The sequence below is a fragment of the Salvelinus sp. IW2-2015 genome, unplaced genomic scaffold (assembly GCF_002910315.2).
Source record: "Salvelinus sp. IW2-2015 unplaced genomic scaffold, ASM291031v2 Un_scaffold3450, whole genome shotgun sequence".
In the NCBI taxonomy this organism is placed as follows: Eukaryota; Metazoa; Chordata; class Actinopteri; order Salmoniformes; family Salmonidae; genus Salvelinus; species Salvelinus sp. IW2-2015.
The window spans coordinates 25,070-38,469 of NW_019944730.1; the positions used below are offsets into that span (position 1 = coordinate 25,070).

Below are 13,400 nucleotides of genomic sequence, written 5' to 3' on the forward strand. Positions count from 1 at the left end.
GTGGACCTGAAAGAGTCAATGGAATAWTTTCTACATGTTTTGGCAATTGAATGTTCACTAGTTTAGGCTTTGGAATTTCTATTAAAAAGCAACAAAAAAAATCCTTTTAATTTCATGATTTCATAATGCATTTAAAATATGTTTTAATTATCGAAATTGAAATGGAAAAAAAACATGATTATATTTTAATAAATCGAAACGAAACCGAACCAACTTCAAAAAGCACTAATCGCTCAGCACTATTCGGGTACCAAACATTATAAGGAAGTTGTCCGTCATACACCCATCATGATCGTTSATACAACCCTCCTTCCCTGAGATTCTCTGTGATTCCAATGTCAGTCTTCAAACACTGAGCTTCAGAATGACACTACAGTAATCTTATCAAGTATACATACATGATTTGTTGCTTATAAATTATATAAATATGTAGTTTGGTTGTTACTTTGAATACATTCCCCCAATGCCTATTGTCACAGGGAGGTATATGTTTATGGCTAAGTGATACAAGTTATCCTGTATGTGATGACCTTGTGCTCTCAGCATTGTGTGCTCTCAGGTTAACCTTAGAGAAGTGCTTTCCAAACTAAACCATATTTCTGGCTGGGACCCAGGAGGAATTGGTCTCCTCTTGAGCCCTGTTTGGGGAGCACCGCTCTAGAGTGTAATTCTGTTTAACAACACACCTATTCACAAACACAAAATACGCATATCATCATGAAGTCCAAAATATACACCCCTCCATACAGAAGAGAATATACACCCCACTATACAGTAGAGAATCTATACAACCCCTCTATACAACGATATAGAAAAGACAATATTACACACCCCTCATATTACAAGTAGAGAATTATTCATCCCCTCCAAGACAGTAAGAGAGATTATATACACCCCTCATACGAGTTACGGTTTATATTTTAGTAAGATTTCACTTTGGGAGAGCATAACACCCCTTATACAGTAGAGAATATACACCCCTCCACAGAGCATACTCCACAGTAGAGATATACCCGCTTCCGAGGTTACTACCTGTGATGTTTAGAAGATATACACCCCTCATACAGTAGAGAATATACACCCTCTATACAGTAGAGAATATACACCCTCCATACAGGAGAGAATATACACCCTCTATACAGTAGAGAATATACACCCCTCAACAGTAGAGAGATACACCTCATACAGTAGAGATATACACCCCTCAACAGTAGTATAGAAGAATATACACCCCTCTATACAGTAGAGAATATACACCCCTATTAAAGTAGAGATAACTACCCCTCTATACAGTAGAGAATATACACCCCTCTATACAGTAGAGAATATACACCCCTATACAGTAGAGAATATACACCCCTCTATACAGTAGAGAATATACACCCTCTATACAGTAGAGAATATACACCCCCTCTATACAGTAGAGGAATATACACCCCTTATACAGTTATATAGAGAATATAACACCCTATAAAGTAGAGGATATACACCCCTCTATACCGTACGAGAGATATACACCCCTCTATATCAGTATACAAGAATATACACCCCTCTATACAGTAGATAGATATATACACCCCTCTAAAAAGTAGAGAATATACACCCCTCTAACATAGAGAATATATATCCCTCCAGGAAATAAAATCAGACATAAATACAATTGTTTCTAGAAATATACAAATATAATTTTCACATGACATCTTATGTTTGTAAGATTATGATAATTTCAAGTTTCAGTTATACCCTTCCATAACAATAACAAGTACATGCCACTCTGACTTGGCAGAATCTACCTTCACCTGTGCAATACCTCCGGTATAGATATCTTAACCTAGAGAGGGATTATAAAGTGCTTTATGTGACTGTGATGCTTACAGATCTAGGACATCCAGTTCTATCTTCTGTGATAGAACTGGACGTCATAGATCATACTATGTCCTGTGAGGTTACATTCTAGATTCATCTGAGTTCTACATCCCTCTTTGGTTTCCCTCGTTTGCTCTGGCTGGAATCGGCCTTCTCCTCTGGCCTTCCCCCAGACCCCCACCTGCAACGCCATCTCGTTTCCATCAGAACCGTTTCCTTCGGTCCTATGGGGGTAAAGAGCGCATTGGGTGAAACTGTGTCATCCATAGATCCCTGGCTGGACTCCCACAGAGTTCTGGTCACTGCTTATCAGGCAGGGATTTCTCTGTTTCCCTCTTTCACCTCTTCATTTCTCTCTTCAGATTCAACTCTCTCCACCAGCATACCTCCGCCCCACATCCTTCTTTCGACCTCCCTCTCGTCTCTCCTCTCTCCCAGGAGTCTCTCCCTCTCTGCGTCTCTCCCGTCTCTCCGTCGTCCCGTCTCCCCTCTTCTCCCGTCTCTCCCTCTGCTCCCGTCTCTCCCTCTGCTCCCGTCTCTCCCTCCTCCTCTCCACTTGTCTCTCCTGCTGTGTTTTCATTCTCTTCCTCCTCCTCTTTTCCCACCTTGAATTCAGACACCACATTGTTCTCCTCTGCCTCCTCTCCTCCATCCTCCTCCTCTTCCTCTCCTCCTGTTTCATCCTCCTCAGCTGTTCCCTCTCCTGTCTCTACTCCCTCCTCCCCCTCTCCCTCCTCCTCACCCGTCTCCTCCCCCTCTCCCATCTCTTCCACCACCTCATCCCCCTCTGCTGGTCCATCAACAGTGTTTTCATCTCCTCCTGCTTGATCCTCCTGCACTGCTTCAGCGTCCCCTGCTCCTTCCTCCTCCCCTTCTACTAACTCCTCCCCCTCTCCAGTCTGCGCCGCCTCCACGCCATCTTCTCCTGAAATTTCACCTCCCATCTCTCCTTCCTCCTCCTCCTCTGTTCCCTCCACCACTCCATCCTCCTCCTGTTCTTCAGCCTCTATCTCCTCAGCTATTTCCTCAGCTATCTCCTCCTCTACTTCCCCCATCACAGACTCAGCTCCATCACTCTCCTGTGCTTCCTCCTCTCCCTCCTCTCCCTCAGTCACTCCTTCCTCTTCCTCCTCAGGGATAGCTTCCTCTATGACAACAGTTGGTATAATATCCTCCTTGGTCTCCTCCTCTTCCTCGTCTTTGTGTACCACCTCTAGATTCACACCCTCCTCTTCCTCTTTCTTCTCCTCCAATTCCAGGCGATCATTGTCCTCCCCCTCCGTGGGGCTAGAGGGCGCAAGAGGCTTTGGGTCTTTCTTCATCAGCAGGATCTTACGCAGATCAAACGCCATCATCACCGGCGCTGTGGCGACCACAGCCTCCATTTTTATTTGTTGGACATCCGCCTTCTTCCGTATGCAGGCGTCGCAGGGACAGTACTCATCCTCACCCTCGCTGCGCTGGTCACTAACATCCGCCCCCGAACCCTGCTCCCCGTCACTCTTGTTCACTGACTGAACCTTCATTACCTTCAAAGCACAGTCAAACTTTATTAGGAATGTATGCAAAACATGACAATACACTTTACAATAAATTAGGAATTCAAATATATTATGTAATAAAGTCTTACTTAAAAGTTTTTAAAAAGCTGTGAAACTAAAATAGTGACTTTGTTACTGAGTGACTTTAAAGGAGATTTAGAAACCTCAGATGTTGGCCCCTCCCACCTTTAACCTCCGTCTCCTCTGGTCTGTAACGGTTGAATCTCGGGACAGGATAGGAGGGCGCGGCACGCCCCCCCGCCCCGCACGCCCCCGGATCTTCCTCAGCTCACGATCAATGCTCGTCTGGATCCTCTTCTTCACCTCGTCTCTCAGCTCAGTGATCATAGTGTCCAACATCACATTGTTGTCTAGGTCCCAACGCACCTTCACAAACACAACAGTATTATCAAGATTATTCATTAAAAAAATGATTGTGATGAATATGATGATGATGATGATAATGATTCATGTTGTTGTATCAGTACCTTGAACTCAGCCATGGCGTCGACATAGTGGGTCATAAACTGCTTCTCCAGCTTCTTCAGCAGGTTGAGAACCCAGACCGGGTCWGGGTCCTGGGAGACACGCTTGGTGAGCAGCGCTCGCTGGACTGACGGAGGTGTCCCTGAGCTGSTGGTGTCCTCCGGGGTGTCTCTCTCTATGTCAGTGGGGGACTTATAGGCCGTGCTGTTTGAAGAGGATGGGCTGCTTGGGGCTCTGAGGCTCTCAGGGGTCTGCAGCATCTCACCTCTCCCTGCGGGCGACTCTGAGATCGCCTCATCCTCACCTGGACTGCTCTGTACTCGGCTGGCGATGTCTGGGGTGGCCGTGTCTGAAAGCAGCTCTGCTGATGCTCCTTCCCCTCCCTCTGTCTCTCCCTCTGTCTCTCCATCCCCTCCCTCTGTCTCTCCCTCTGTCTCTCCTTCCCCTCCCCTTCCCTCTGTCTCTCCATCTCCTCCCTCTCCCCCTGTCTCTCCTACTCCTTCCTCCCCCTCTCCTTCCTCTGTCTCTCCTGCCTCCCCCTCCCCTTCCTCTGTCTCTCCTGCCTCCCCCTCCCCTCCCTCTTCCTCTCCCTCCGCAATGGGAGTGATGTCACCCGCTGTTTCATCTTGTTTGCCTTTCCCAGAACCCCCCGACCCTGCTGAGCCACTGCTCAGGTCCACACCAGAGTCTTTCAACCTCTCCTTCCCCTCTGCCTCTCCCTCTTTCCCCTTCCCGGGGTTGGGCTTAGACAGCCACAGTGACTCTAGTATATCCATGACCTCTTGGTATCGCTGGTCCCTGTCAGGGCTTGGATCTGCAGCTGGAAGAGAGGGCGGGTCGATGAGCTGCAGCTGGGCCAGACAGTCCAGCAGACCTTTAGCAGAGGAGCTCAGTCTGCGTCCGTACACAGGACTTATCTGGAGTAAAGGGATAGAATTAGGAATAAATTGTATCAAAAAAAATAAAATAATAATCTCTCCCTGAAAGTCATACAAACCATGAATATGACACAATAAAAATATGAAATTAATAATAGTTTAAAAGTATGAAGTATATCAGTAAAACTATAAAGTATATAACCCTCTGAGAAAAAGATTTTGGAAAATACCTATTTTGGGTTGAAAAGATGTTGAAAATACATCTTGTGCTCACTGGAAAGTAAAAGTATGCAAGGAAAAGTCTAGAAACAGGAAATACCTCGGGTAGGGAGCTGCATCGGCCCAGTGTAGGGCTCAGTAGAACCTTCATTACTGCCACAGATGAGTGGCAGCTCCGAGGCAGCTCTGATTCTTTACTGAGGAACAGGTGGCGAGGACGAGAGGACGTGATGTCATTGGTGGGCGGGGCTGGGTCAGGGCAGAAGCCAGCGCACTCAGAGCACTCTCCCCCCTCTTCTCRTCCCTCCTCCCTCTCTTCTTCTTTTTCTTCCTTCTCTTGCTCCACTGCTGCTCCCRCCTCCTCTCCTCTCTCTTCCTCCTCCTCTTTCACCTCTTCCTCTGGGTGCTCTGCAGCCTCCTTCACTTCCTCTTCTTCTTCCTGTTGTCCTGGTTCAGCTGTGTTCTCCTGTTCCTTTTCCTGTTGTCCTGCTTCAGTTGTGTTCTCCTGCTTCAATTTCTCTTCCTGTTGTCCTGTTTCAGCTGTTTTTTCCTGCTCCACTTCCTCTTCCTGTTGTCTTGTTTCAGCCGTGTTCTCCTGCTCCAGCACTGTGGTCTCAACCAGTTCTTGTTTCTCCGTAGTCTCGTCTCCTTCCTGTCCTTCTGTTTCCCCTCCTTTCTCCACGGCTTCCTCTCCTTCTTCTTCTGTCTCCTCAATTCCCTTGTTCATCTCGTCTTCAGGGTTTTCCATACCGCCGTCGGCAGGTATGCCTCTCAGCCAATCACTGACAACGTCGTTGGGCAAGGTGTTAGGCAGACAGAGGAGATCCAGCATCTCTAACTCTGCCTCTTCCTGTTTGGGTTTCCTGCTCCTCCGGCTCTGTCCACTCTTCCCACTCTCAGTGAGGCTAACCTTTGACCCTGCAGGGCTGGAGGGGCGCACGGCGGCCATGTTCCCTTTGAGCAGGTCAGCAGCTGACAGGAACTGGGAGAGGAGGCTGTCACTGATGCTGGCCGTCTCCAATTGAATGGTGGGACTGGGGGACGGGGAGGGAGAGTCTCTCGCTCGCGGTGACTTTGGTCTGGACTTCCTTTCTATCACCGTCTTCACAGAGCGAACGCTGCCTGTGTCACTCTGACCTTTGACTCMGTGACCTTGACCTTTCACTTGCAGGAAGTCGGAGGCGTTTGTATTTGGACTCTCCTCCTCCTGGGCATCGCTGGCCTTCTCAACTTTCACCTTTGACCTGGTGGAGCGTGCGGAGGAAGCAGACGCAGGCCTGGAGTCTCCAGCTGCTTTAGCAGGTCTTTTGGAGCGTACGCTAGGCGCTTTCTCCTCTGTGACATCATMTCTGACGTCATCAACTCTGTCTGCAGCCTTGCTGGCGGCTTGACTTTGAGACCCCTCATTGGTTGTCTCGGTGGTGGCAGGCAGTGTTTGATTGGTYGGTTCAGCGCTGGTGTGTGATGTTCTGGAGAGGGGTCTGGTAGGGGAGGAATCTGCTTTACTTTTGAGTTTTGTGCTCATGGCAGATTTCACACTGCCTGTCTCAAGGTCATCTCCTGTAGTGCTGGGGACAGGTCTAACACCTCTCTCACCTCTCTCTTTTATCCGGTGCAGAAACATACTTCTGTTACTTCCATTGGACTTATTAGATGTACTGGACTTAGCTGAGACGTGAGATTTAGCCGACARGGCGCTAACTGGTCTCTCCTCTGTTTTCTCTCCCTCACTGTCAACCTCTGTTGTTTCAATGGCTGGGACGTCTGCTGTTTTAGGTGCTGGAGAGACCGCTCTACTGCTTCCACTATTACAGGTGGACTTGTGAGACCTGCTGGACTTTGCTGAAATGTTGGATTTAGTCGACATGGCACTCGCTGGTCTCTCTGTCCCCTCTCCCTTCTCGTCTCCTCCGGTGGTCTCAACAACAGGGACATCAGCTGGCGTTTTAGCCCTTCTACTACTGCTGGACTTATGAGACCTGGTGGACTTGTCAGAAGTGGTTGATTTAGCTGACATCGCACTAGCTGGTCTCTCCTCAGATTTCTCTTCCTCTTTGTCCCCCTGCTCTTTTTCACCTGGCGTCTCAATAGCGGGAATATCTTGAGCCGCMGGAGAGACCGCTTTAGTGCTTCCATTACAGGTGGACCTGATAGACCTGCTGGACTTTGCTGAAGTGTTAGATTTAGCTGACATGACACTGGCTGCTCTCTCTTTCTCCTCTCCGACCTCGTCTCCTCCTGTTGTTTCAATAACYGGGACATCGGCTGGTTTAGAGCTTGGATTCTCAGCCCTCCTGCTGCAGCTAGATTTATGAAGCCTGCTGGACTTGACTGAAGCACTGGTTTTAGCTGAGATGGCGCTCGCTGGTCTCTCCTCTGTGTCTCCAGCAACAATTGTATCYTCAACCGTCTCCTCTCRCCCTGTCGTCGTAATAACCWGGATGTRTTTAGTCCCTGGTGTCTCAGCCCTGACTTTCCTACTGCAGGTCGACTTGTGAGATCTGCTGGACTTTGCTGAAGCACTGGTTTTAGCAGACACGGTACTCGCTGCTCGCTCTCCCTCCTCATCTAACAGCAAGAATGGTAGCTCTGGTGAGTTGGGAATGGCTCGCTCCTCCTCCTCATCTACAGCAGAAGCTGGTACCTCTGGTGAGTTGGGAATGGCTCGCTCTCCCTCCTCATCTACAGCAGAAGCTGGTACCTCTGGTGAGTTGGGAGAAGGGGCCCGTTCTGCTTTGCTGCAGGTGGACTTATGAGATCTGCTAGACTTCACTGTTGTTTCAATAGCCAGGATGTTAGCACCTTTAAAGCAGGAAGAGACAACCCTCTCTGAAGGTTTGGTAGACTTATGAGATCTGCTGGACTTGACTGAAGCGTTCATTTTAGCTGGCGTGGTGCTTGCCGGTCTCTCCTCTGTGTCTCCTGCAGCAGCAGCAGATCCATTCTCATCTCCTTCTGTTGTTTCAATAGCAGGGATGTCTTTAGCAACAGGTGTCTCAGCCCTAGCACTCCTACTGCAGGTAGACTTGTGAGACCTGCTAGACCTGACAGAAGCCCTGATTTCACCTGACACGGCTGCTCTCTGTTCCTCTGTGTTCTCTGCTGGATCGTTGACTGGTGTTTCACAAGCGGCTGGCTTTGGAGAGGTAGCTTTACGGGTAYACTTATGGGACCTGCTGGACTTTGCTGAATCGCTGGTTTTAGTTGACCTGGTGCTCGCTGCTCTCTCCTCTCCCTCCCCATCTACACCAGGTTCAGTTTCTGGCGCCTCTGAGTTGGGGGAAGGGGCCTGTTCTGCTTTGCTGTAGGTGGACTTATGGGACCTGCTGGACTTTGCTGAGAGGTTAGATTTAGCGGACATGGAGCTCTCTGCCCTCTCCTCTGTTTTCTCGCCCTCTTCTGCCTCTTCACCTTCACCTGTTGTCTCAATACCAGGGACTTCAGGTGTGTCACAGCTGACAGAAGCAGCCTTAACACTCTGACTAGAGGTGGACTTATGACATCTGCTGGACTTTGCTGAAACACTGGTTTTATCTGACATAACACTGGCTTCTCTGTCCTCTGTCTCTGCTGCTCCCGTATCCTCAGCAGCTTCTGGTTCTGATCTGGGAGATGCTTCCCTCGCGGAAACTTTTGTGGACCCATCTGTTTTGCTACAGGTGGACTTATGAGACCTGCTAGACTTGGCTGAGAGGTTTGATTTAGTTGACATGGCACTTGCTGGTCTCTCCTCTCCCACCTCGTCAGTAGCTGGTGCCTCTGGTAAGTTGGAGGAAGGTGCCCGTTCAGATTTGCTGCAATAGGACTTATGGGACCTGTTGGACTTTACTGAGAGGTTACATTTAGCTGACATGGCGCTTGCTGGTCTCTGCTCTCTTCTGTCTTTCACTTCTCCCTCCATCTCTTCCTCCATCTCTCCCTCTATCTCTTCCTCCATGTCTTCCTCCATCTCTTCCTCCATCTCTCCCTCCATCTCTTCCTCCATGTCTGCAAGGGATTCTGAAGCCTTAGATTTATGGGAGGTTCTGGAGTTCCTGCCCTTGACTGAAGAGAAGGATTTGGCTGAGAGGGCACTGGCTGCTCTCTCTTCTTTCTCCCCCTCTTCTCTCTTCTCGCCAACCTCCACCTCTCCCTCCTTCCCTGTATCCTCTCCCTCCTCGGGCAGAGACAGGTGTGACATTCTGCTGGCTGCTCGGCCCTCTTGGTAGTAGTGGGTACAGTTGGACCTGTTGGTCCTCTGAGAAAAACCGGACTCATCTGAGCCACCCGAGAGTCCGCTCCCTGACCTCTCCTCTTCACATTTAGATCGCTGTGACCTCTGTGAAGGGCAGGATGCAGAGCTGGACCTATGGTCACACCCGCCACAGTCAGGACACACAGTGGACCCCATAGACCCCACTGACCCACCCGATCCCCCGGAGAGACCGGTGTGAGTGGACATTACGCTGACTGCCCTCTCCTCCTCATCATCTTCATCATCTCCCTCCTCTGAAGCCACAGGGGTTGTGATTCTATTGAAGGATCTAGATCTGTGGGAGGCTTTGCTGTCCGCCCTCTTCTGGTCGGCCTGAGGGTTGACTTCTCCACCACGGCAGGAACACGAGTGACAAGTGCGCCGGGAGGAGGCTCTGCTAGCCCTATCCTCACCCATGTCACGCCTTTCCTCTTCCCCTTCTCCCCTCTCCTCTCGCTGTGGGGCAGGGGTGTGCTTCCTGCTCCTGGAGGAGCTGGACAAGTGGCTGGGAGGTCGCGGAGTCAAAGGGAGCGGTTGTGGGGGGTCGTTGCTATGGCAGCAGCGTGAGGCGCTGGGAGGGAGGGCATCCACATCTTCCTGAAGCGCCTGGAGTACGTGGGAGGAGCTAGAAAGAGGACGCTCCTCCCCCTGGTTGTCTGTCAGATTGAGCTCACTTCGGCTGCAGCTGCGGCTGACTGTACACACCTCCACCATCCCTCCATCCCTCTCCACCTCCACCCGACGCTGTACCTCCTCCCTGACGCAGCACTCCTGGACAACCCTTCCGGGCTCTGAACCCTCCTTGTGCATCGCCCGTCTCCTCACCACCCTGCTGGAGCGGCAGGAGGAGGAGGAGCTAGAAGAGTGGGTGTGTCTAACCCTGGAATGGGAGTGCTTAGAGGTCTGGATGTGGGCGGGGTTTTCCCAGAGGTCATACTCCGGGTCAGGTCTCTGGTAGCAGCAGGCACAGCGGCGCTGTGGCTCCTTCAGGGAGCGCTGTGGAGGCTTGGGGACGTAGTCGGCAGCTTCAGCAACACAAAAAGCGTAGTCAGGGTCCGAGCAGCTTTCCGATTGGCCCTGCTATAGGAAACATAATGATAACAATAGATTTTATTTGTAAAGCACCGTTACTGAAACGAATAAAAACATTAAAAACTGGAGTAATATGAAACAAGAAAACTCAAAAAGGCAAAGTGTACCTGTAGGTAGCAGGGCTGGGCTTCCCTGAGCGGACAGCAGTCATTGGTCAGAGAGTCAGAGGGAGACTTCTTAATCTCCGTGGACCACTGAAGCGTCTCGTCGTTGTGGAGATTGAACCGCACCCTCATCTCCACAGACAGGCTGCCATCTTTGTTCACCAGCACACGTTTCTCGATGTCATCGTTCAGCACCGCCTCCCTSCCGCTGTMGGAGTGGGGACAAGTGCTGAGGCCYTTAGCGTAGGACTTCTCAGAGGAGAGAGAGAAACGGGTGGAGCGGTTTGAAGAGTCTAAGCGAGGATGGATGATGCTCTTCTTAGTCTCCAGACCAAAGTTCACTACCAGGAAAGAGAGAGAGAGGGAGAGAGAGAGAAGAAAGAGGGAGGGAGAGAGAGAGAGAGAAAGAAAAGAGGAAAGGAGGGAGAGAGAGAAAGAAGAGGGAGGCAGAGAGAGAGGAAGAGGGAGGGTAGAGAGAGAAAGAGGGAGGAAAGAGAGAGAGAAAGAGGAGAGAAAGAGGAGGGGAGAGAGAGAAAGAGGGAGGAAAGAGAGAGAGAAAGAGGGAGGGAAAGAGAGGAGAAAGAGGGAGGGAAAGAGAGAGAGAAAGAGGGAGCGAAAGAGGGAGGGAAGAGAGAGGAGAAAGAGGGAGGGAAAAGAGAGAGAAAGAGGGAGGGAAGAGGGAGGGAGAGAGAGGAGAGAAAGAAAGAGGAAAGGAGGGAGAGAGAGAAGAGGAGAGAGAGAGAAGAGGGAGGGGGAGAGAGAGAGAAAGAGGAGGGAAAGAGAGAGAGAGAAAAGAGGGAGGGAACGAGGAGGAAAGAGGGAGGGAAGAGGGAGGAGGAGAGGGAGGGAAAGAGAGAGAGAAGAGGGAGAGGAAGAGAAAGGAAGGGGAAGGGGAGAAGAGAGAGAAAGAGGGGGGAAAGAGAGAGCGCAAAAAAATGAAGGAAACAAAACAGAGAGGAAATATGATTATTTCTGGATATTCAACAGTAACACACACTACCACTCACAGACAAACACATCATGACCTACCGTTCTTTCTTGATGTCGTGTCCCTCGCTGCAGACACTAGCCCGTGACCTTTTCCGTTACCAGGTGAGCGTGCTCCAGTACCGGGGGAGTGGGCCCCGTTTCCAGTTGGCCTTGGTCAATCAATCAATAAACAATCAATAAAATTTAATAAATATAGATAGAATAGAAATGATAGAAGATATTCAAATAGAAACAACAGTTTTTCTATAAACTAACCGCGACCCCAGTCCAGGAAGTTTCTCTCAGAGCTCTTGGTTACGTACTCCAGCAGTAAGAGGTCTGAGGGCTCTCGACCCAACACACCAACACACCGGACACGTCATCAGGCTCTGTGCACTGTCAATCTAACACACGCGCAACACAACACAATTAGTGCACACACACGTAAGTGGGTATAAACTTTAACACACCTGGGCACATCAGGCTCTGTACACTAACACACACACACCAACACTGCCCCCTCCCAAACACCACACTGCTCCCATCCCCTCCCCAAGACACCACACTGCTCCCACCCCTCCCAAGACACCACACTGCTCCCACCCCCCTCCCCAAGACACCACACACTCCCATCCCCCGTCCCAAGACCACACACTCCCATCCCCCCTCCCCAGAACCACACCCCCACCCCCCCTCCCCAAGACACCACACACTCTCCCATCCCCCCTCCCAAGACACCACACACTCCCACCCCCCTCCCAAGACACCACACACTCCCACCCCCCCAAGACACCACACTGCTCCCATCCCCCTCCCAAGACAACACAACTCCATCCCCCCTCCCAAGCACACACTCCATCCCCTCCCCAAGACACCACACACTCCCACCCCCCTCCCCAAGAACCACACACTCCCATCCCCCCCCCAAGACACCACACACTCCCATCCCCCTCCCCAAGACACACCACACACTCCCACCCCCCTCCCCAAGACACCACACACTCCATCCCTCCCCAAGACACCACACACTCCCATCCCCCCTCCCCAAGACCACACACTCCATCCCCCCTCCCAAGACCACACACTCCATCCCCCTCCCCAAGACACCACACACTCCCATCCCCCTCCCCAAGACACCCACACACTCACCTCCCCTCCCCCAAGAACCACACTGCTCCCATCCCCCTCCCAAGACACCACACACTCCCACCCCCTCCCCAAGCCACACACACTCCCATCCCCCCTCCCCAAGACACCACCACACTCCCACCCCCTCCCAAGACACCACAGCTGCCCACCCCCTCCCCAAGACACACACACACTCTCCATCCCCCCTCCCCAACAACCAACACTCCCCACTCCCCTCCCCAAGACACCACACACCCCATCTCCTCCAACACACCACACACTCCCACCCCCTCCCAAGACACCACACACTCCCATCCCCCTCCCCAAAGACACACACACTCCCATCCCCCTCCCCAACACACCACACACTCCCACCCCCCTCCCCAAGACACCACACACTCCCATCCCCCTCCCAAGACACCACACACTCCCCCCTCCCCTCCCCAAGACACCACACACTCCCATCCCCCCTCCCCAACACACCACACCACTCCCTACCCCAAGACACCCCACACATCCCATCCCCCCTCCCCAAGACACACACACTCCCACCTCCCCTCCCCAAGACACCACACACTCCATCCCCCCTCCCCAACACACCACACCACTCCCACCCCCCTCCCCAAGACACCACACTGCTCCCACCCTCCCCAACACACCACACACTCCCCCCCCAAGACACCACACACTCCCATCCCCCCTCCCCAAGACACCACACACTCCCACCTCCCTCCCCAAGACACCACACACTCCCACCTCCCCCCCAAGACACACACACTCGCACCTCCCCTCCCCAAGAACCAACACTGCTCCCACCCCCTCCCAGGACACCACAACTCCCATCCCCCCTCCAAGACACACCACTGCTCCCATCGCCCCTCCC

General features: G+C 51.5%; 1 protein-coding gene across 1 annotated transcript in view; it reads right to left on the bottom strand.

Annotated features, from left to right (window-relative positions):
• Positions 1-1,894: 1,894 nt before the first annotated feature.
• The window catches only part of LOC112075888 (retinitis pigmentosa 1-like 1 protein), an 18,556-nt gene continuing 7,050 nt past the window's right edge, over positions 1,895-13,400 (bottom strand). Inside the window, exons 2-8 of the mRNA XM_070441101.1 lie at positions 10,424-10,761; positions 5,091-10,304; positions 4,427-4,810; positions 3,896-4,318; positions 3,594-3,794; positions 2,209-3,395; positions 1,895-2,090 (exon numbers count right to left, since the gene is read on the bottom strand). Of these exons, the coding sequence (XP_070297202.1) occupies positions 1,895-2,090; positions 2,209-3,395; positions 3,594-3,794; positions 3,896-4,318; positions 4,427-4,810; positions 5,091-10,304; positions 10,424-10,761 (7,943 nt within the window). The remainder of the gene's footprint in view (positions 2,091-2,208; positions 3,396-3,593; positions 3,795-3,895; positions 4,319-4,426; positions 4,811-5,090; positions 10,305-10,423; positions 10,762-13,400) is intronic.